This window comes from Canis lupus, chromosome 24 (assembly GCF_048164855.1).
Source record: "Canis lupus baileyi chromosome 24, mCanLup2.hap1, whole genome shotgun sequence".
NCBI classification, from domain to species: Eukaryota; Metazoa; Chordata; class Mammalia; order Carnivora; family Canidae; genus Canis; species Canis lupus.
In genome coordinates this window covers 15,036,045-15,060,911 of record NC_132861.1, presented here as the reverse complement: position 1 = coordinate 15,060,911, position 24,867 = coordinate 15,036,045, and the positions used below count along the sequence as shown (strand labels likewise).

The 24,867-nt window shown below is 35.0% G+C and overlaps 1 protein-coding gene across 6 annotated transcripts in view; it reads right to left on the bottom strand.

Annotated features, from left to right (window-relative positions):
- LOC140615799 (phospholipid-transporting ATPase IB-like) overlaps window positions 1-24,867 on the bottom strand; it is a 178,673-nt gene that overhangs the window by 25,978 nt on the left and 127,828 nt on the right. For all 6 annotated transcript variants that reach the window (XM_072795717.1, XM_072795721.1, XM_072795718.1 and 3 more), the window contains 3 exons: window positions 9,359-9,420; window positions 5,062-5,118; window positions 2,306-2,413 (listed from right to left, as the gene is read on the bottom strand). In XM_072795717.1, the coding sequence (XP_072651818.1) occupies window positions 2,306-2,413; window positions 5,062-5,118; window positions 9,359-9,420 (227 nt within the window). The remainder of the gene's footprint in view (window positions 1-2,305; window positions 2,414-5,061; window positions 5,119-9,358; window positions 9,421-24,867) is intronic.

Below are 24,867 nucleotides of genomic sequence, written 5' to 3'. Positions count from 1 at the left end.
CTCTGATCACTGATTGCTGCTTTTGATCACAGAGGTGCAAAGAGGCAGGAAGTTAGTATTGTTATGCATTCCCCCATTGTTCCAAGCTCTCCCCTCTGGCTGAAGTGACTTCAAGGTGCCTTAAAGCACCACCAGAACTCTTTTTCCACTCCATTTTTCCCCTTACTTTTCCCTTTTTAGGATCCAGACATATTTAAAACTAATAAATTAAAAAATAGCTGTATATATAAGTAAAATTATAAAGTGACCACATGTGCCCAGGAGGAGGTCCAGAAAAGACCTAAGAAGATATTAAGTGTATGCCTCATCCTCAGCACAGAGGCAACCTGCAACAATCAATCAATCAATCAATCAATAAATCAATAAATAAATAAATAAAACCCAGCAAACCCTGGAGAAGAGGGAAAATCTTATTTCCAGAGTTGCCACATTATTAGATTTAAATTTCCAGTGTTCAGCAAAAAATTCACAAGACATACAAAGAAATAGGAAAGTATGGCCTACTCAAAGGAAAAACACAAATCAACAAATTGCCGAAGAAAAAGGCTTTGGAATGCTTGGGTGGCTCAGTGGTTGAGTGTCTGCCTTTGGCTCAGGGCGTGATCCCCGTCCGGGGATCGAGTCCCATATCGGGCTCCCTGTGAGAAGCTTGCTTCTCCCTCTGTCTATGTCTCTGCTTCTCTCTGTGTCTCTCAGGAATAAATAAATAAAATCTAAAAAAAAAAAATCTAATGGCAGATATATAAGACAAAGACTTTCTTTTTTTTTTTCTTTTTCAAATTCATTATTTAAATTCCGGTTAGCTCTGGGAAACGAACTAGGGGTGGTAGAAGGGGAGGAGGGCAGGGGGTGGGAGTGAATGGGTGACAGGCACTGGGGGTTATTCTGTATGTTAGTACATTGAACACCAATAAAAAATAAATTAAAAAAAATTCCAGTTAGCATACAGTGTAATATTAGTTTCAGGTGTAGAACTTAGTGATTCATCACTTAATTCAAAACCCAGTGCTCATCAAAGAGACTTTAAAACAATTATCTTCAAGATGTTCAAAGAAATAAAGGAAAGTATAAAGTCAATAAAATGATGTGTGAACAAATATCAGTAAAGAGATAGAAAACCTAAAAAGAAATCAACAAGAAATTCTGGGGCTTAAAAGTAGAATATCTGAAATTTAAAATTCAGTAAAGTGAACTAAAGGCAGACTTGAGTATTCAGAAGAACAAACCAGTGAGGTTGAAGATAAGAAATGGAAATTACTGAGACTGAGGACCAGAAGGAAAAAAGACTGAAGAAAAATGAACAGAGGCTAAGGAAGATGCCAGGATAAGGAAGGAAACAGCTTCCCTTCTTTCAAGAATCGTACCCTCAAGTGTTATCTCTCTTGATTTCTAGCCAGTGTCTTCAAACAATTCTTATATCTTCTTCAGTTTTTAGAGTTGTTTTTGTCAGGCGCCTCTAGTACTGGCCGCTTAATTGTGGCTGAAACAGGAAGTCTCTTAAAAGTCTTGTTTTCCTGAGAACTGGGTTGACATGGGCCAGGGGTACAGGAGTCATCTCCCATTTCCACAGAGAAAGAGAATATGAAGGATGAAGGATGACTATGTGATAGATAGACAGGGATTGAACTGGGCAACTCTGGACCTGTCTTTAACCATTTGGTAACTAACTTTGGGCCAAGGCTATTTCTAGTTCTATAATCATGTAATTCTGTGATCCATTTTGTAAGCATCATAGGCCTAATTCCCCATTATAAGTATAGACAAAGTAGAATTTAGAAATATGTAAATAATTGTAAAAGTTTAAAAACTATATCACCTCTGAGATTTAACATAAGTGAAATATCAGTTTCATGAAACTTTAAAATATTTAGAAGCTGGAGCTTCTGGAGCTTCAAGGAATGTCTCTTCTGGTTAAACATTTCAAATAAAAATGTTTTCTTAGTTGCCATGCATGCCTTACCAAATACCAAATAGCACATAGCACATTACATGAAAAATATAATTATAGTATTAGCTATTTTAGATGATTCTGAGGTGATTATAGCTTTCATCAGTGATGCACAAAAGATAAAAACTTTGGAAACCATGGTTAACATATATATTTTAAAGTAATGAGATTTTAGATTAAAATATTATAACTACAACATCAACCATAATTTAGTTGGATCACCAACTATCTAACTGCATTGAATTTATCTTTCCAAATTCCTTTGAAAGTAGATAACATAAGCTTTTCTTATTAACGAACATTGGTTTTCAAGAGGAGTGTAAAGTATACTCACCAATGACAATTAATAAAACTAACCTGTCCTGTCATTTCAGGAGCAACGGGAATGGTGGGCCATACGAAAGAGTAAATTGCAAAAAACACCATCCATATAATTATGCTTCCCCAAATGGCCAAATGACTAAACTGCAGAAAGAAAAATATTACAGAGGCACTTCAGCCTTTTCTATTTATTTATTTTTGCCTTTTCCATTTAAACGAAAAAAAATTCTTTATGAACTGACAAAATCATTTGTCTAGGCCATGTGTTCTCATATGAGGAAAATTATAATCTTTTGATTTCTTGAGACTTCCTTTCTAACATCCTTCTCCAAATATTTTGCTGCAAACTCAAGGAGCCATTGTTTAAAGGATCCAAAACAACTGTACCTTGTCACCCAAGCCAAATGATATTCAGTGTTTTCAGTGAAATTGTTAATTCTCAATCAGAAATGGTTCATACAATTGATAGGTTATTCAATGAGACTTCTGCTTCTGCCTACTTATTAAGCCAAAGCTCTCTTCAGAAAAAAAAAAATTGAACAGAAATCATTCAAAAGGGTAAAAATGTGACCCTGTCATATCTGTTCCGGATGAATAATTTTGGGACAACAGCAGACGTTGTGACTCTTAGATTGAAACTGGAGGGGTTTTCTGTGCATATCAAGTATGGATGTTATTAGATTGAGGATGTTGGCTGAAGGATCACTGTCTGTGCATGGGGCTGGAAACTGTGCCAAATTCTTAATGGTAAATGCTAAGAAGGTAGGTCCTTCTGTTGATCTGACCTGTTGCCTTGTATGATTTGTGTTAGCAGAGCAATCATAAGGAAGATGAGTAGGAGACCTGCGTTCTAAACTGTGCTGGGTACCTCAGAGTTACCATCTATGTATATATCAGTGATTTGTGAGATGAGGTGATTTCTTAAGGGTCGAGTGCTCTCATCCTATTAGGTAGGTACTTCTCATTACTTAATCCCACCTGAACAACAAAAATATGGAGGAAAAAACCCTAATTTGCTATTTCTTCAACTATTTGTTTCTTCTTTATGAGTCCTTTTCAAAGGCAGTTTTTTAAACTCTTTAGAAGTAATCTCTTACTCAGAGGATTTCTCTCTCTGATTTAATAGAACTGGTCCCCTAAGGGATCACGCAGGAGATGATGGAGAAAAGAATCAGCTCAAGACTGTGAGCTTTAAACTTTTCAAACACTTTAGTGTATTTTCATGTAACCATTCACGTTTAGTTGGCATTAACACAGGAGTGGCAATGCAAGGCTTTCTTTGTGGCTTAAAGAGTATTTTCAGGTGGGTTTCTGTTGGGATCATCCCCTTGGGGGCAGCAGCAAACTGCCATTGCTGCTCTGAGATATATTTCCTTCTCTCTCCCTGCTGGGCTCACTCTCTGTACCTAAACAGTGGCTGCCAGCATCCTCTACCTCAATGAAGAAGCCTAGGTGTCCTCCTCAACCCTACCAATGGGGCAGAGTAGCCTATAACCAAAAGTGAGAACCAGTCCCTTTTTCTTGCCCCAGCCTGCCGGCTCCTTCCTAACCAACATGTGAGCTGGAGGACAGGCATCTGGTAGCTCGTAGGCCAGAAGAGTTTTGTTAAGTCCACTTTGGCTCTGAAATACTGCCTTATTCATAAATGAGATTCACCACATGCAGATAGTGTAGGTGGTTGTACATTTAAGAAATACTCTTACTGAAGAGAATTTAACAATAATTAAAAGGAGGAATGGAAAATAATCGTTTATTTATATGTTACCTTAATGTGGTACAATACCACACAATTGGTGTGCCATTTGAATTACTAATAAAACATCTTTGTTCAGAACACTGCAGTCCCAACTTTGTGTTGATGCTCCCTGCTGGGGACAGTAGCAGTGAGAACTCTATGTTGTTTGCATTAGAGAAGAAATACATGATACGCTAAGTAATTTTAGCTCTCCAAAGGTGACAGGCTGATAAAAATTCATTTTCTCTCATAAATTTTTGAGTACAACTTGGAAAAAAACTTATAAGTGTGTATATGTACATATGTACATATTCACTTAAATTATGGATCAGTTCATAAAAAACATTCTACTTATCAGAAGTTCTACCTTTAATAATATTCTAGGGAAATTATTACTAATGTCTAAGTATACAAGTACATCTGTGTTCATAACAGTACTGATTATATATTATTTATAGCAACAGAAGTTAACACAATTTTTCTAAAAATAATGTAAATAATAAGCATCTAGGTGATAAAATATTATAATACAGTCATTAAATAAAATATAAATATTAAAGACATAGGAAAATGTTAAGGACTTACTATTAAGTGAAAAAAGCAAATTATAAAATATTAGTTACCTTAGAATTCTATTTTTATGAAAAACAAAACAAAACCAATCACATAAAACAAAGACTGAAAAAATAGAACATAAATCAAAATATCCATATCATTGATATTGAAAGGTATGGGCTATTTGTATTTCTTTCTTTTTCTGTATTTGCTAAATTTTCCATTATAATTCTGTGCATTGATAATAATAATGAATTAAGGATCTCAATGTCATGATAAATTGAATCTATTTCTAAGATATAAGGCAGGGAAATGAATCTTTTAAAGACATTAGCTAGCTAACATGCCACCCAGTTTAAATCAACAGTTGAATATGCAAAACAAAAGAAGATAAAATATGAAGACCAGAAAAAAAATGCTTATTACTTTTTGAAAGCTTAAAAAGTTAACCAACATGCAAACAACTGTACAGGATTGAGGAAGTACCCTAAAGAATACTCACTTTAGTCCAAGAGAGTGTGTCCAAACCAGCTTTTAGACAGACAGTAACAACCACGTACTATGCAAGGAGATGAGAAGGGGAAATAGATTGGAAAAAATGTATTAAAATTTCCATTATCATACACGTCATCTCACTCCCTCCCTGATTCCCCCACCCAGTCCCTGTTCTCCACATCCAGTGAACTCTGGTGTCACAGGTCACTGTTTTGGTAGGTTTTAATTGAGGAGAGAATGTAGTACTTTTCAATAAATGTTTTCATATGTAGAAGCCCTTTAACATGACAAAAATCATGCTTATATTTACATTCTTTATAAATCAGAAAGATTTCTTTCTGATTAGAAATCCAACTGCTATTGATAAAAAGCACAGTTGAACAGGGTAAATTGAAATCGTCATAAAGAACATTTTGGCTATTCTTGTCCTTTTGCATTTTGATATATACATACTTTAGAAATAGCCCATCAGGTATCTGGGGCTTTTGATTGGGATTAAAATAAATCTATAAATCATTTTGAGGAGAGCAGACTTCCTTTTAGTATTGAGTATTCCAATTAATGAGCATGGTATATTTCTCCATTTAGATGTTCTTAATGTCTCCAATATAGTCTTATAATTTTCCTCTGAGGTCTTGAACATTATTCATTAGATTTGTTCATGTTAAAAACAAAAAGATTTGGGACACCTGGGTGGCTCAGCAGTTGAGTGTCTGTCTTTGGCTCAGGGCGTGATCCTGGGGTTCCGGGATCGAGTCCCACGTCAGGCTCCCTGCATGGAGCCTACTTCTCCCTCTGCCTATGTCTCTGCCTCTCATGAATAAATAAATAAAATCTTAAAAAAAAAAAAAAAGATTTGTTCATGTTTTTCCTTTGATATTATGGTAAAATAGTATAGAAATTATTTTCTAAAAAAATTCTTTATTTTCTAAATATTTATTGTTATTATGTTGAAATATATATATATATATATTTTTTTTTTTTTTTGATAGTCACACACAGAGAGAGAGAGAGGCAGGGACACAGGCAGAGAGAGAATCAGGCTCCATGCACCGGGAGCCCAACATGGGATTCAGTCCCGGGTCTCCAGGATCGCGCCCTGGGCCAAAGGCAGGCGCCAAACCGCTGCGCCACCCAGGGATCCCATATAATTGGTTTTTAAACATTGGCCAATATCCAGCAAACTGCCAACCTCTTTTATTAATTATAATATTTGTAGAATTTTTTGTATTTTCTGTATACACAATTATATCATGTATGATTTAATACCAATTTTTCTCCTTTTCCAAGGCTTGTGCTCCTCCTTTTTTTATCCTCGTTATGTTAGTTAGTAACTCCTGCACAACGTTAGAGAGAAGTGATAATACTGAGCAGCTTTATTTTTCATCTTATTCTTAATCTCAAAAAAAAAAGCTAAAAAAAAAAAAAAGCTGTCAGTGTGTCATGGAGTATGATTCTGTCAGTGTGGTTTCCTGTGCAACAACAGATGTGTGGTATACACCGGGTGTGTAACGTCCTACTTTTGAAGCAGACTTTATGTCCACTCTCTCGCTCTAGACTCAGCATTCCAGCTAGCATCCATCATCTCATCTAAACTATTACAAAATCTTAAAGGTGCCAAGCCACTAGCCTCTGCTACTGCAGCAAGTTCACCTTTGCCATCATCCTGAACCTCCCTTGCCCAACATGCAGTTCACACCGTGCTCTAGTTCCATTGGGCTTCTTTAATTCCCTGAAAGCATTAGGGTGGACTCTACCTCCCTGGAGGTTTACTGCATTCCTCCAAGCACTATCTTTGGGCCTATTACTTCCTCCAACCCACTGGCACTGGGAAGAGCATATCAGGAAAGCCGACTTAATGATCTCACCATGCTGACCCTACTAACTCTACAATTTTTTCTTTGGCATGTCATTTTGAGGTATTTAGCATGGATCTAGTCCCCTTTACTTCTTCAATTGCTATGCTAAATTTATTTTGCTATTGTTTATTGGTGGTGGTTTTACTATACTTTTTTCTTTTTCTTTCTTTTTTTTTTTTCCCCCTTGGGAGATTGAGATTCCATGAGATCAATTTACTCTGGCATCTTAACAAGGATTATTTTATATGTTTGCATATATACACACATGCCTGTGTGTGGTAAGGTCTGAAAAGAAGGTAACTTGCTGTATGCATATGTCCAAATAAGTAAGAAACTACTACCTAACCACATTTGGTGTTTAGGACTATATAATACAGAATTAAAAGCCACAACCAATAACATGAAATAATAGACAACCAGCTAAAGTGAAAAGAGATAATATGCCCATAAACTGCTTCTTACACAGAAGAAAGCAACATGTGTTGCTAAATGAAAAGGAAAAACATGCAGAGGAGTATGTTTCTACTTGCATACCAACAGGATAACATACAATTAAATACACACCTTTGATTTTTAGAATCACGAGTAAGAAATTAGTGGCAGACACAAAACTCAGAAGCCATAAAGCAAAAATATCAATAAATTTAACTACATAAAACTAATATGCAGAATATATGCCATGATCAAAATGCCATGAAAAGTGAAAATGTAAAACTGGGAGTATATTTTTGTAACAAATATGAGGAAAAAAATTAACATCCTTACCACATAAAAATCTGCTAATAATAATAAAAAAACCAACAAACTAATGGAACTAGTAAGGTAATTCAACAAGCCTTCATAAAAGAAGAAACAGAAGTGTATTTTTACTTCAAGCAAATATGCTTATCTTTGCTTAGGCAAAGGCAATAACTGCAATAGAATACGTTTTACCTACGAGATCAAAAGTATGATAAGACTACTGCCCATAGTGGCTTAGGGAAACTGATATTCTTTTTTTAAATTATTTTATTATTATTATTTTTATTCAAGTTCAATTTGCTAACGTATAGCATAACACCCAGTGCTCATCCCATCAAGTGCCCCCCCTCAGTGCCTGTCACCCAGACACCTCCACTCCCCGCCCACCTCCCTTTCCACCACCCCTAGTTCGTTTCCCAGAGTTAGGAGTCTCTCATGTTCTGTCTCCCTTTCTGATATTTCCCACTCATTTTTTTCTCCTTTCCTTTTTATTCCCTTTCACTATTGTTATATTCCCCAAATGAATGAGACCATATAATGTTTGTCCTTCTCTGATTGACTTATTTCACTCAGCATAATACCCTCCAGTTCCATCCACATCGAAGCAAATGGTGGGTATTTGCCATTTCTAATGGCTGAGGAATATTCCATTGTATACATAGACCACATCTTTTTTATCCATTCATCTTTCGATGGACACCGAGGCTCCTTCCACAGTTTGGCTATTGTGGACATTGCTGCTAGAAACATTGGGGTGCAGGTGTCCTGGCGTTTCATTGCATCTGTATCTTTGGGGTAAATCCCCAACAGTGCAATTGCTGAGTCATAGGGTAGATCTATTTTTAACTCTTTGAGGAATCTCCACACAGTTTTCCAGAGTGGCTGCATCAGTACACATTCCCACCAACAGTGCAAGAGGGTTCCCCTTTCTCCACATCCTCTCCAACATTTGTGGTTTCCTGCCTTGTTACTTTTCCCCATTCTCACTGGTGTGAGGTGGTATCTCATTGTGGTTTTGATTTGTATTTCCATGATGGCAAGTGATGCAGAGCATTTTCTCATGTGCTTGTTGGCCATGTCCATGTCTTCCTCTGTGAGATCTCTGTTCATGTCTTTTGCCCAGGAAACTGATATTCTTGTAACTAAATGTGTGCAACCTCTTTGGGGTATAATTTAGTAATGATTTTAAAAATTCACAGTACCCTCTGATCCAGCAATTACACTTCTAGAGATTTGTCCTACAGACATACTTACTCATGGGTATAAAGGATAATACTTGCAGCATTGCTTACAATGACGACCCAAAACAATTTTAGTGTCCACTAATAGAAGAGTGACTAAATAAATAATGATGAGATAGTCATATAAGCAGCCCTGAAAGAATGAAGTAGATATTTATGGGCTTATTTGAAGTCATCACCAAGGCATACTGTATAGTGAAAAAACAAGATATAGAAGGGCACCTCTCTACCCGTACAAAAAAGGGGAGGATATATATGTTTGTTATATGTATTTCATATTTATAGAAATTATATATGCGTGCGTATATATACACCCACACATATATACACATGCATATGCAACCATTATAATAGTTCGTTCTTGGAAAAGGTACTGAAGCATAAAACTTATGAAATTCTTATAATGCTTGAATTTTTCAATTAAAAACTAGAAAAGGCAATTTAATTATATGGGGGATCTTACCGTATAAATAAAATTTCCAAGAAACAAATAGTCTGTAGTGTGACCCCCTTGTAAGACCATATCTGAAAAATGAAAAAGTCATTTTTAAAAATCTCTTATAGAGTCTGAAACATAGATTTGAATTTATTTTTACCAAAGGAACCCATACTAGCCACCAAAAATGTTTCTCAATTATTGGTCATATTTCAAAAGTGACAACAATGTTTCCATTGTTGCCTGTCACAATTGTAACATTTTTCCATTTCTTATTCTCTCCAAAGATATATTAAGCAAAAAATGGGTAAATAAATTGCAAGGAATACATGAATGTGATTATGAAAACTAGTTTCAGATGCATAAAGACCATCTGGCAAATTGAAAATCCAAACCATCTCATGAGTGATGTCAGGACACAAGGCTAGGATTTTAAGCATTTTAAAATCATACTTTTCACTTTATTTCTTTCCCAGGATTACTAAAATAATAAACCTAACAGATAATTTAAATTTATAATGGAATTTCATATTCTCTCATTGCTAAGTCTGCTAGAACTTATGAATGTCATTCTGTATGAAGGGTTAAAGCTATCTCAAGATTAGGGTGATTTTTTCACTTATAAAAATTCTCAAATATATAATTGTCCTTTGGCCCTGGTTGATATAGAAATTTGGGGATGTAAGTTCCTGATCCCAACACTGAGTCAGAAGCTCACTTATTCTATTTTCTCCTGATTTATAACCCACTAAAATACACAAGGCTCATAACCCTTTCTTAAAATTATCTAAAGTGGAGTATTAAGGCATCTCATTGACAGAAGCTATAGGTAAATATTCGGGCCAGTTTAGAACAGTTAGAGAAGTGACAATCGAGTCTGGATTGTGTATAGACCTAAGTTGGTGAGTTTTAATGGGAATGGGGTGATAGTATAGATGAGAAAACTGAATAGAATGGTCATATTGAGTTATGTTGTCTAGATGCATATTCACAAAGGGAAGAGAGAAATTATAAGATTTGTTGGGACAAAAGGGAAACTTGCAGTTTGCACATGGTGATGTCATACAGAAATTCTTTTCTTTCTTGATATTGTACAAAATCAATGATGCAAACAGAAAATTTCCACAGAATCTATGTGAGGAAAACCGTGAGACAAAAAAATCCAGTCTCAGAAAGCTTAATGAGGGTTTTTAAGCAGCTATGATGAGCACAGAAGCTATACTTGGTGATAGTAAAAGCACCAGAGCAAAGTAAATATCAAGCTGGCCAAGGGCAGCAGGCCTCAGAAATATCAGCAAAAATACTCTCCTTAAAAGAATCTTCTTCCATTAGCTGGGAAAGAAAAAATCTAATTTCTTGAGGAATGATATAAAAAGAAGCAGGCACAACATCCATAAAAAGAGACTATAGGAAAAAAGGCATGGTATTCTATTCTATGTTATTTGTGTGGTTACCATTCACTATACTAGAAATTTGTCTAATGTATAAAATATGTTTGAAAATGGTTTGAAAGCAGAGGTACCTGGGTAGCTCAGGTGGTTAAGTGTCCCACTCTTGATTTCAGCTCAGGTCATGATCTCAGGGTCATGAGATGGAGCCCCACATTGGGCTCTGCTCTCAATGTGGAGCCTGCTTGAGATTCTCTCTCTCCCTCTCCCTCTGCCCTTCCCCTCATGCTCACTCTTTCTAATAAATAAAATCTTTAAACCAAAAAAAGTGTTTTTTTAAATTCTAAAAAAAGGTTTGAAGGCAAATGAATAGAAGGGCACCAAAACTTATTAAAGTATACTCACCAAGGAATTAAAAACAAAAACACCTATTATAACCAGCCAACAAAGAAATGATTCAGAGAAGCCAGAGCAAAAAGACTTGTTGTGCGAATTTGATATATTTGACCATAGAATTAAAATAAAGCAAAATTAAAAACATAGTGCTAGAATGATCAATCCGATTGTAATTATTCAATGGCCTAGACAATGTGGGGATGATGAAATTTATATAATATCTGAGGATAGGTGAATTCGATGGAAAGTACAGTAGGTTTGCAGACTGTCTCATCTAAAATTGGGAGTTAATAAAGAATATTCAAAGTTAACAAATGATGGAATTATAAGTTTATATCAAGTGTAAAGGCATGCCATATGCAAGATAATGGGTTGCTAGAGGAGAAGGAAGGGAGATGGAAGGATGGGAAACATAATTCTTTTTTTTAAAGATTTTATTTATTTATTCACAAGAAACATTTTTTATGTTAATTCAAACTTTACTATAAAAATGAAAACAACAGAAATGATGATGCACAAGATTATCATACACACGAGTGAACACATGTTGGAGGGAAGTGGGAAAGGCAGTAGGGCAGCCCCTCCCCCTGCCCCATGAGGCAGTACCCACCACAGTCCTAAAAAAAAGGCAGGAAAATATCATCTGCTGACGTAGGAGCTTTAAAGGGAAGCTCTTCTTACAATCCAGATGGGTGTGGTCCGTGGTACTGGCAAGGGTGGCAGGACTTGTCACCTGTTTCCCTGGGCTGTACCAGCAAACCTGTCCTATGATCTGGGCCTCAGTGGGCCAGTGAGACACCGGTGCCCAGAAGAGCTCCTGAAAAGGCTGGGGGATCAAAACCATTTCTAAAAAAAAAAGTTGGCCGGGAGACTAAAGAAGAAAAAGAATGGATGCCCCACAAATCTGTAGGGGTGGGAATAGGGGCCGTCAGGGATTAGAAATCATTCCCTTGGTGGAAAGGCAATGAATAAGCCCTGAGGTCAGTTGTGGGAGAGAAAACACACCTCAATTTCCTTTTATTTGAGACACACAAAGCTCTTCCCTGTCTGTGTGCAGCCTGGGGAGGCTTAGGCTACTGATCCCTAATTTTGCTTCAGGGTTTGCTGCTCTAAGGATCTCTCACACCTGTCGAAGGTGCTTGCTGCTGCAGGCCCCCCACCCCAAATAAGAGAGAAGCTCACTTATTTATTTATTCACAATAAACACACACACACACACACACACAGAGAGAGAGAGAGAGAGAGAGGCAGAGACATAGGCAGGGGAGAAGCAGGCTCCATGCAGGAAGCCTGATGTGGGACTTGGTCCTGGGGACTCTGGGATCATGCCCTGAGCCAAAGGCAGATGCTCTACCACTGAGCCATCCAGGTGTCCCAGGGAAACATAATTTTATCATACTTGGAAACCAGTGGATTTGTCCAAAGAAACAGAGCACTATGTAAACTTATAATAAAAGTAATCATAAGAACAAAAATTCAAACCTTCCTGAATACCAGAAGATAACACACAGAAAACCACAAAGAAAGCCAAATATATAAAGATTAGAAAAATCTATTAAAACAGAAATGCAAGGTCAAATGAAAAAAATTTTTAAAAATTTTATTTATTCATGAGAAATACAGAGAAAGGGGCAGAGACATAAGCTGAGGGAGAAGCAGGCTGCCTGCAGGGAGCCGGATGCGGGACTGCATCCCAGGACCCCAGGATCATGACCTGAGCTGAAGGCAGATGCTCAACCGCTGAGCCACCCAGGTGTCTTTCAAACGAGATCTTGTAAACAAAACCTTTTTTTTTTTTTTTTTAAAGAATGACTCTCCAATTGTGTTCAAAAACTAAACCCAATTCTATGCTATATACAAGCAACAGACCTAAATAGTAAGTAAGTCACAAAGTTGAAAAATAAATTACAGGCAAGGAAAATACAAATTAAAAGCACAAAAATGGTATTAAGAAGAAATTGAGGCTGACAACTAAACAAGAAAAAGAAGAGCACCTTGTAATGCCAAACAGCACAAGTTGCAATGAGTATGAAACAGCTAGAAGTACTGGTGGAACAACAAACATTTGTAAACTGTAAATTATGAGAAATTAAAAGAAAAACAAGTATGTTAGTAGTAGGAGACTTTCAGTGATATTTCTCAGTACATAACAAACTAGTGACAAAAAAAAAATTAGCAAAACCAGGACTTTTCCTTTCTGACCTATGAAGAAGTAACAGTACTCTCCCTCTTGCTATAATTAATTAGAATATTGAACAAAACATGAAATAATTTTTTCAGACACTGGATAGAAAGCACCACAGGACTGTAATCCCTGAGAGAGGGGCAAACAATTAGGTGAGACCTACCACTGCCCTGGCTTCATACCTGGAGGCAATTTCTGGTCTGTGCAGAGAGGAAAAGGCCAAAGGTCAACATCTTGGCTGAGATGATGAGACAGAGATTGGACTTTAGAGAGGCCAAGATGGCTGGAATTTGCAGAAGTGAATGCTGGAAATGAAGGAACAATGCAGAGAATGAGCTCCAGAAAGCTACATGGGGGTCCTCCTAGGTCTTTGGCTGAATGCCAATCTGCATATGTGTTACTAAGAAATTTCACAAGGCCATCAATGAGCAATTAGCATGGAAAAGCAAATTACCACAGACCTGCAAATTGAAAATTGCCAGATCGAATATAAAGCTGGGATTTACTCAAATTTCCATGGGCCAAAATAAACAGACATCATTCAATATGAAGCATTCAGTAGACACCCAAGAAGAGATAACCTTTGTATAGGAACTAAATTATTTCTATAGTAAAAGATACTCTAGATTCAACTTGAAGAAGAGAAACAGATTTTAGAAGGATCAAACTGTTCATAGGGAATGTAACTACCTGCCAAAACAAAATCCAAGTATTTAAATGTATACAACAAAAAACATTCAGCAGTATAAAATTCACAATGTCCAGCACCCATTATAAAATTATGATATATGAAGAAGCAAAATTATGACCCGTAAGCAGGAGAAAATTGGCAATAGAACCAACACAGAAATAACATACATATTGGAATTAGCAGGAAAATTTCTAAGATAGCTATTGTAAGTTTTACGATTACACTCAGACATTTGAAAGAAAGCAATGAGAGAAAGGAAAGATGTAAAGAAGAACTAATTTGAATTTCTAGAGATGAAGAATATTAATACATGGAAGGAAAACATCACTGGGTTGTTATTAACTTCAGAGAGACGGCTAAATAAAAGATCAGTGAACTTAAAGACAGGGCAAAAGAAACTAAAAATGAATCAAAAGAGAAAAAGATGGTATAAATAAAGAGGTGGGAAAATATCAAGAGTTCTAACAGGTGTGTAGCTGGAATCCCAGAAGAAGAGGAAAAAGAGTGAGAGAAAAAATATAAAAAGAAATGATGAGTAAATTTTTCCATATTTGAGAAACTATAAACCCCAAACTGAGTGATCTCAAGAAGCATAAATGCAAATAAAACCAGACCAAGGCATATCAAAATCGAATTGTTGAAAATCAGCGATAAAGAGAAAAAACTACAAATCATACAAAAATAGAAAACATAATAAAGAGAAACAAATAGAAGAAATATCAGACTTCTCAACAAAATAATACAAACCAGAAGATACCAAGCATTTTCCAAGTGTTGAAGAAAATGAACTATCAACCTAAAATTCTATATACAGCAAAACTTTTTTTTCAAAATTGAAGGAAAAAATCTTGACAAATAAAATTTGAAAGAATATTAATTTGCTTTAAATTTAAAAAGAATTTAGATTAGCTTTAAATGCTTATGTTAGAGTAGGAGTCTATAAAATCAGTGACCTAATCTTCCAACTTCAACAAGTTGGAAAAGAAGAGCGAATTAAATCTCAGTTAAGTAGAAGGGAAAGAAATAATAAGGGTAGAAATTAATAAAATATTAAAAAAATGGTATATAAAATCAATGAAACCAGAGTTGGTTTTTCGAAACTATCAATAAAGTTATTCAGCTGCACTGATCACCACAAAAAAGATAATTCAAAATTACCAGTATCAGTAAATGAAAGAGAGAATATCAATAAGTTATCAGTATGAGTATCACAGATAATAAGGGAGCATTATAAATAAATGTATGCAAATAAATGTGACAACTTGGGTCAAAATTAAAAATTCCCTGAAAGATACAAATTAACAAAATCGATTCAATTAAAAAACTGAATATCCTTATATCTAGTAATAAGATTAAAGTCATAATTAAAAACTTTCCCATGAAGAAGACTCAATACCCAAATGACTTCATCAGTAAAGTTTATCAAATATTTATGGAAGAAATAATACTAATCTTAATCTTTTTCATAAAACAGAGGGAAACACTGTCCAAGTCAATTTAACAAGCAAGTACTACCATGATTCAAAATCCAGACCAAGAATATTATAGGTAAACTCAGACAAATATCTCTTACAAATATAGGTGCAAAATCTTTAGCAAATATAAACAAATCAAATCTAGCAATGTGTAAAAAGGATAATAAATCATGACCAACATAGGCTTATTCCAAGAATGCAATATTGGCTTAATATTCAAATATCAGTGAATATAATTAGTCATATTAGCAATAAAGGAGAAAAATATGATCTTAATAGATGCATTTAAAAATAATTTCATCAAATCACAAATCTATTCACAATAAACTAGCAAACTAGAAATAAAAAGAAACTTCCTCGCGATGTCTGGGTGGCTCAGTGGTGGAGCATCTGCCTTCTTTTCAGGTCATGATCCTGGGGTCCTGGGACAGAGTCCCACATTGGCTTCTCCCTCAGCCTAGGTCTCTGCCTCTCTCTGTGTCTCTCATGAATAAATAAATAGAATCTTAAAGAAAGAAAGAGAAAGAAAGAAAGAAAGAAAGAAAGAAAGAAAGAAAGAAAGAAAGAAAGAAAGAAAGAAAGAAAGAAAGGAAGAAAACTTCCTCGATATGCTAATGGACATCTGTGCTAATATCATAATTTATGGTAAAAAGAATTTTTCCTCTCAAGAGGAAAAAAAGCAAACATGTCTACACTCATCATTTCTATTTAACATAGTTCTAGAGATTGTAGACTCTGCATCAGTGCAAGAGGAAAGGAAAAGGAAAGAAAAGGAAGAAAGGAAAAAAGGAAAAAGCAAATCTCTATTCATAGACAACGTGGTCGTATATATAAAAAATCCTAATAAAGCAAAAAATAGCTACTAGAAGAATTAGCAAATTTAGCAAAGACACAGGACGCAAGTTATTTTAAGAAATAAAATGTATTTCTATATAGTAACAATGAAATTTGGAAAATAAGATCTAAAAATACTACTTAGAATACCATTCAAATTTGAATACTGATGGATAAGTTTAACAAAAGATGTGCAAAGACCCAAAACATGCCGGAGAGAAATGAAAGACAAGTTATTCAAGAGAGATGTTTATGGATTGGAAGACTCGATAAGGTTAAAATGTCAATTCTCCAATTCTCCTGAAGTTAATCTATAGATAAAATGCAATTACAATCCAAATGCCAGTATTTTTCATTAAAATTTGAAAAGCTGATTTTCAATAATTTATATTGAAATTCAAAGGACCTAAAATAGCCAAAATTTTTTCAGATAAGCTATACTACCTGGTTCAGGATTTAAATATGAAGCATAGTTATTAAGACAATATGGTCCAAGAACAGACATGTAGATCAATGAAACAGATTTCAGATACAGATCCATACATATAGTTTCAAAGATGCCACTTTTCATGGGAAAAGCATAATCTTGTCAACAAATGGTATTAGAAAATTGGATGTCAATATGCAAAACTAAATCTCAACTCCTATCAAATCATAAACAAAAATTAGACTAGAAAACTAAACATGAAACCTAAAAAGAGAAAACTTCTACAAGAAAACAGAATTAAGTCTTTATAACCTTGGGGTGGGAAAAGATTTCTTAGGACAGAAAGAAAAGCACAGACCTTAAAAATGTTTAAATAAATTGGACTTAAAATTGAAAACTTCTCATTTTAATAATGTTAAGAAAAATTGATTAAGGGAAAAAATTACAATGTATACATTTAAAAGGATTCTTATCCAGAAAGAACTCTTGCAACTCTATAAAATGTTGACAATTCAATTAAAAAATGGGCAAAGAACTTGAAAAAAACTCCCTCAGAAAAGGTATATAAATGGCAAACAATCATATGAGGAGATGGTCTATATCATTAGTCATCAGAAAAATGCAAAATAAAATCACAAAGAGCTAGTGTAGAATATTTCAGTGATGTTGCAAACAGTCAGTGATACATGGTAAAATGTTTGGGGTGAACTTATTCACACTGAATTTCTAAATTAAGATTGTTTGATAAGAAACCATCATACAAGTAAAATTACAGTCCCTGATTTATACATATCCCGGTTGCAAATGGCCTCCCATACAATGGGCTTCTATGGTCACAAAACCTCTCCAAGACCTTTCTGTGAGGATCTCAGGCCCAGGTCTTGATCCTTGCCCTGTCACCACTCCGACCTTCCTGCCCTAAGAGCCTATATTACCACTGCTGTTGGAGATACCCAGCTGCAGCTTGCACAAGACTACCTCAATCTCTGAGAACTCCCAAGAAGGAAAAATATCATGATATCTGAGCAGGTCAGTAACACCACTGTAAGTAAATTAAAAAGGGAAAATATGTCCCAAATTCTAAATAATTTTTAATGACCTTTTAGAATATAAAATTTTCATTAGTTGTAAATCATCAGAAATATAATTAATATTATAGAATACAAGCACATTAAAGCCTTAAACACAATGCAAACATTTTTAGAATATGGAAAATCACCATTCCTTGCCTGTTTGCACTTGTACTAGAGTAATAATTCCCAAACTTTGTATTTCGGAATCTTCTGGTGAGCTTCATAAGCTACTGATGCCTGTAGCCTAACCAGAGATTGTGATTCCGTTGGTTTGGGGGTGGTCTGGGCTTTGGATTTTTTTTTTTTTTAAATCTTCCACTGATTCTAACATACTAGTTTGGGAACTGCTGTCTCTTCTAGAAAATGGTAGGGATGATGATCCTCTCTCTCTCTAATTATTTTTAATGTCTTCCATTAACAGATTTCATGTGATACAAGTTAAAACATAAAGAACACTATGTAGATAATGTAAACCTGGTCAGTTACATTTAGTATGACAAATTTAGGCTGAATTTATAAAGTAGGAACCTAGAAAAAACTGGTTGTCATTTCACGTATCTTTGCCATGGTGAGTGAGTTTGTGATTATGTAGTTTGCTTGCCTGTTAAATAATTCAGTCCCATTAACTTTTAAGTAAATTTGCAAAGATTAGTTTATTTAAGTTAGTCCTCTGTCCCACCCAGAAAGCACAAATAATTAGTAATTGTTTATTCCTTATAAAGAATGTGAGGGTGTTGTCTCTGCGTGTGTGTGCCCCATTTTAAAAGTTATGAGTTGAAAATTTTAGTGAATCTAAGAGAAAAATGACAAAAAATGAATTTTAAAAAAATTCATTAATTTTTAAAATTAGCTTATTTAATACTTGACATTAACAACATAACTTTTGTAAAATACGAATTTAATAACTGTGGTATTTCTGGTTCTGGGTTTGCATTCGTCATTACCACAGTGGTTCAGATCCCTTTCTATATTTTAAGAATGATCTATGATCCTTCAAATATATTCTATGTATTGTATAGTTAGCATTATTTTCTCTGGGCTACTTGATATATTATGAAGTTAAGTCTTCATTAACTTTTTTTTATCAGATTTATTTAGATATACTTTACATACCATACATCAACACACTTAAAGTGTACAGTTCAGTGGCTTTCAGTTTATTAACAGAGTCTTGCAACTATCAGCATAATCAATTTTGGAACACTTTCATTTCTCTCAAAAAGAAATCCCAGACCCCTCAGTTGTCACTGTTCATTCCTCCATCCCCTCAGCCTTAGGTGAACACTAATCTACTTTCTGTTTCTATGTATTTTCCAGTTCTGGACATTTCATGTAAATAGACTCACACAATATGTGGTCCTTGTGACTAGCTTCTTTCATTTAGTATAATGTCTTCAAAATTCATCACTGTTGTAGTATGACCAGTACTTCATTCCTTTTTATTAACTAACATTATTCCATTGTATGGATGTAGCACATATCCATTATACATTCATTCATTGATCAATGAACATTTAGGCTGTTATAAATAATGCTATGTGTACACATTTTTCTGTGGGTATAGATTTTACTTTCTCTTGGGCAAATACCTAGCAGTGTAATTGCTGGATGGTATGGTAACTCAATGCTTAACCACTACAGGAAATTCCAGACTGTTTCCCAAGCAGCTGCACCATATTAACATTCCTGCCAGCTGTGTATGATGAGAGTTCCAATCTTCACGTTCTTGCCAATATTCATTGCTATCTGTCATTTTGATTATAGCATCCTAATAGACATGAGGTAGTACCTCATTGTGGTTTTAATTTGTATTTGTTTAATGATTAGTGATGTTGAGAATTTTTCATGTATTTATTAGTTATTTGTATGTCCTTTCAGGGGAAATATTTATTCAAATATTTTGTATATTTAAATAATTGGGTCTTTCTGTCTTTTTACTGTTGAGTTGTAAGCATTCTTTATATATACCAGATAGAAATCTGTGTTATAATGTGCAAATGCTTTTTTTCCATTCCATGTGCTGTATTATCATTTTTTATTGAAGTATAATTGACATACAATGTTATATTAGTTTCAGATGTAGAACATATTGATGAGACAATTCTATTACTCATTGCTCACCATGGAAATGTTAGTCACCATCTGTCACAATAGTAGGTTATTACAATACTATTGGCTACATTCTCTATGCTGTATATTTCATCTTTATAACTTATTTTTTTAAGATTTTATTTATTTATGCATGAGAGATATAGAGAGAGGCAGAGACACAGGCAGAGGGAGAAGCAGGCTCCATGCAGACAGCCCGAGGTGGGACTCGATCCAGGGTCTCCAGGATCACACCTTGGGCTGAAGGCGGCGCTAAACCGCTGAGCCACTGGGGCTGCACTATAACTTATTTTATAAATAAAAGTTTATGCCTCTTAATCCCCTTTATCTATTTCATGCATCCCCTGTATACCTCCCATCTGGTAACCACCAGTTTATTCTCTGTATTTGTCTGCTTTTTGTTTCTTTGTTCAATAGTTTTGTTTTTAGATTCTCCATGTAAGTGAAATTCCCTAGAATTTGTCTTTTTCTGTCTTATTTCACCTAGCATAACACTTTCTAGGTCCATCCATGTGGTCACAAATGGCAAGATCTCATTCTTTTTATGGCTAAGTAATATTCCATTGTGTGTGTGTATGTGTACCACGTCTTCTTTATCTATTCATCTATGGGTGGACACTTGGGTTGCTTCTACATCTTGGGTATTATAAGTAATGCTGTAATAATCAAATGGGTACATATATCTTTTCAAATTAGTGTTTTTGTTTTCTCTGGGTAAATACCCAGTAATGGAATAACTGGATCATATGGTATTTATATGTTTAATTTTTAAGAAACCTCCATGTGCTTTCTACAATGTCTGCACTAATTTACATTCCCATCAACAGTGCATGAGGGCTCCCTTTTTACCATATCCACACCAACACTTACTTTTTTGTCTTTTTCAGATTAGACATTCTGATTGGTATGTCTCATTGTGGTTCTGATTTACATTTCCCTGATGATTCGTGACGTTGAGTATCTTTTAATGTGTCAGTTGGCTATTTGTATGTCTTCTTTGGAAAAATGTCTATTTAGTTCCTCTTCCCATTTTTTAATTGGATTGCTTTTTTTTATGTTGAGTTACTTAAAGTTGTTTATAGTTTTTGGATATTAATCACTTACCAGATACATCATTTGCAAATATCTTCTCTCATTCATAGGTTGCCGTTTGTTTTGTTGATGGTTATTATTGTTATGTAAAAGCTTTTTATTTTTAAAATTTTATTTATTTTGGTATAGTCTCAATAGTTTATTTTTGCATGTTTCCTTTGCCTGAGGCGACCTATTGATAAACATGTTGCTAAGCCTGATGTCCAAAGATTACTGCTATATGTTCTTTTAAGAGTTCCATGGTTTCAAGTCTCACATTTAAGTCTTTAATCCATTTTGAGTTTATTTTTATGTATGGTGTAAGAAAGTGGCCCAGTTTCATTCATTTGCATATAGCTGTCCAGTTTTCCCAACACCAATTATTGAAGAGGTTGTCTTTTTCCTATTATATATTCTTGCCTCCTTTGTTGTAAATTAACCATAGAGGCATGGGTTTATTTCTGGAGTCTCTATTCTAATCTATTGTTCTGTGTGTCTATTTTTGTGCCAATGCTGTATTATTTTATTATAGCTGTATAGCATCTTGAATCTAGGATTGTGATACCTATCTCCAGGTTTGTTCTTTTTTAAGATTACTCTGGCTGTTCAGGATCTATTGTGGTTCCATACAAGTTTGAGGACTATTTGTTCTAGTTCTGTGAAAAATGCTATTTGGTATTTTGATCAGTACTACATTGAATCTGTAGATTGCTTTGGATATTATGGACATATTAACAATATTAATTTTTTCAATCCATGAGCATTGTATGTCTTTCCATTTGTGTTGTCTTCAATATCTTTCATCAATGTCTTATAGTCTTTGGAGTATAGGTCTTTTATCTCAATTAATTTTATTTCTAGATATTTTATGCTTTTTTGCACAATTGTAAATGAGATTGCTTTTTAAATTTCTTTTTCATTATTGTTTAGAAATGCAACATATTTTTTTTAATTTTTATTTATTGGGATCCCTGGGTGGCGCAGCGGTTTAGCGCCTGCCTTTGGCCCAGGGCGCGATCCTGGAGACCCGGGATCGAGTCCCATATCGGGCTCCTGGTGCATGGAGCCTGCTTCTCCCTCTGTCTATGTCTCCGCCTCTCTCTCTCTCTCTCTCTCTCTCTCTGTGTGTGTGTGTGACTATCATAAATAAATAAAAATTTTTAAAAAAATTATTTATTTATTTATTCATGAGAGAAACAGAGACAGAGGCAGAGACATAGGCAGAGAGAGAAGCAGACCCCCTGTGGGGAGCCTGATGTGGAACTCAATTCCAGGACCCTGGGATCATGATCTGGGCCAAAGGCAGATGCTCAACCACTGAGCCACCCAGATGCCCCCAAACAGATTTCTTTATATTACTTTTGTATCCTGCAACTGTATTGAATTCATTTAATACTTCTAATAGTTTTTTGATGGCATCTTTAGGGTTTTCTGTGTATAGTACCATGTCATCCACAAATAGTGACAATCTTACTTCTTCTTTACCACTTTGGATGTCTTTTATTTCTTTATTTCTTTTTTCTTGTCTGATTGCCATGGCTGGGACTTCCAGGACTATGTTGAACAAAAGTGGTGAGAGTGGACATCTTTGTCATGTTCCTTAGAGGAAAAGCTTCCAGTTTTTCACCATTGAGTATGATGTTAGCTGCTGGTTTTGTTACATATGGACTTTGTTATGTTGAGGTTTATTTCCTCTAACCATACTTTGTTGAATTTTTACTATGAATGCTGTTGTATTTTGTCATATGCTTTTTCTATATCTACTAAGTGATCAGGCATTTGGTTTTTTTGTTGTTGTTTTGTTTTGTTTGATTTATTTTATTTTTTAATAATAAATTTATTTTTTATTGGTGTTCAATTTGCCAACATACAGAATAACACCCAGTGCTCATCCTGTCAAGTGCCCCCCTCAGTGCCCGTCACCCATTCACCCCCACCCCCTGCCCTCCTCCCCTTCCACCACTCCTAGTTCGTTTGACAGAGTTAGGAGTCTTTATGTTCTGTCTCCTTTTCTGATATTTCCTACCCATTTCTTCTCCCTTCCCTTCTATTCCCTTTCACTATTATTTATATTCCCCAAATGAATGAAAACATATAATGTTTGTCCTTCTCCTATTGACTTATTTCACTCAGCATAATACCCTCCAGTTCCATCCACGTTGAAGCAAATGGTGGGTATTTGTCATTTCTAATGGCTGAGTAATATTCCATTGTATACATAGACCACATCTTCTTTATCCATTCATCTTTCGATGGACACCGAGGCTCCTTCCACAGTTTGGCTATTGTGGACATTCCTGCTATAAACATCGGGGTGCAGGTGTCCTGGCATTTCATTGCATCTGTATCTTTGGGGTAAATCCCCAACAGTGCAATTGCTGGGTCGTAAGGCAGGTCTATTTTTAACTCTTTGAGGAACCTCCACACAGTTTTCCAGAGTGGCTGCACCAGTTCACATTCCCACCAACAGTGTAAGAGGGTTCCCTTTTCTCCACATCCTCTCCAACATTTGTGGTTTCCTGCCTTGTAAATTTTCCCCATTCTCCCTGGTGTGAGGTGGTATCTCATTGTGGTTTTAATTTGTATTTCCCTGATGGCAAGTGATGCAGAGCATTTTCTCATGTGCGTGTTGGCCATGTCTATGTCTTCCTCTGTGAGATTTCTCTTCATGTCTTTTGCCCATTTCATGATTGGATTGTTTGTTTCTTTGCTGTTGAGTTTAATAAGTTCTTTATAGATCTTGGAAACTAGCCCTTTATCTGATATGTCATTTGCAAATATCTTCTCCCATTCTGTAGGTTGTCTTTTAGTTTTGTTGACTGTATCCTTTGCTGTGCAAAAGCTTCTTATCTTGATGAAGTCCCAATAGTTCATTTTTGCTTTTGTTTCTTTTGCCTTCGTGGATGTATCTTGCAAGAAGTTACTGTGGCCGAGTTCAAAAAGGGTGTTCTCCTCTAGGATTTTGATGGAATCTTGTCTCACATTTAGATCTTTCATCCATTTGAGTTTATCTTTGTGTATGGTGAAAGAGAGTGGTCTAGTTTCATTCTTCTGCATGTGGATGTCCAATTTTCCCAGCACCATTTATTGAAGAGACTGTCTTTCTTCCAGTGGATAGTCTTTCCTCCTTTATCGAATATTAGTTGAGGCATTTGGTTTTTATTCATCCTCTTGTTAGTGTGATTTATCACACATTGATTGATTTGTAAATATTGAAAGACACTTGCATCCTTAGAATGAATCCCACCTGATCATGATGAATGACTTTTTTAATGCATTGTTGAATTTAGCTTACTAACATTGTGTTAAGGATATTTGCATTCACGTTCATCAGAGGCCCATAGTTTTCATTTTTTATAGTGCTGGTTTTGGTATCAGGGTAATGCTAGCCTCATAGAATGAATTTGGAAGTTTTATTCCTCTATTTTTTTAGACTAGTTTGAGAAAAATAGTTATTAACTCTTCTTTAAATGTTGGGTACAATTCACTTGTGAAGCTGTCTGGTCCCGGATGTTTTTGGAGGGTGATTTTTGATTACTAATTTAATTTCATTACTAGTAATTGGTCCGTTTAAGTTTTCTATTTCTTCTTGATTCAGTTTGGAAGATTGTATATTTCTAGGAATTTATCCATTTATTCTAGATTGTCAAATTTGTTGGCATGTAATATTTTATATTATTATATATAATATATATTATTATATATGTATAATATTATTATACATATATAATAATATTTGTATTTGTATGATGGTAGTTGTTTTATCTCCCCCTTCCTTTTGGACTTTGAGTCCTTTCTTTTTTTCTTAAAGAGTGGCTAAAGGTTTATCCATTTTGTTTATCTTTTCAAAAAAGCAGCTCTTGATTTCATTGATCTTTTCTATATTT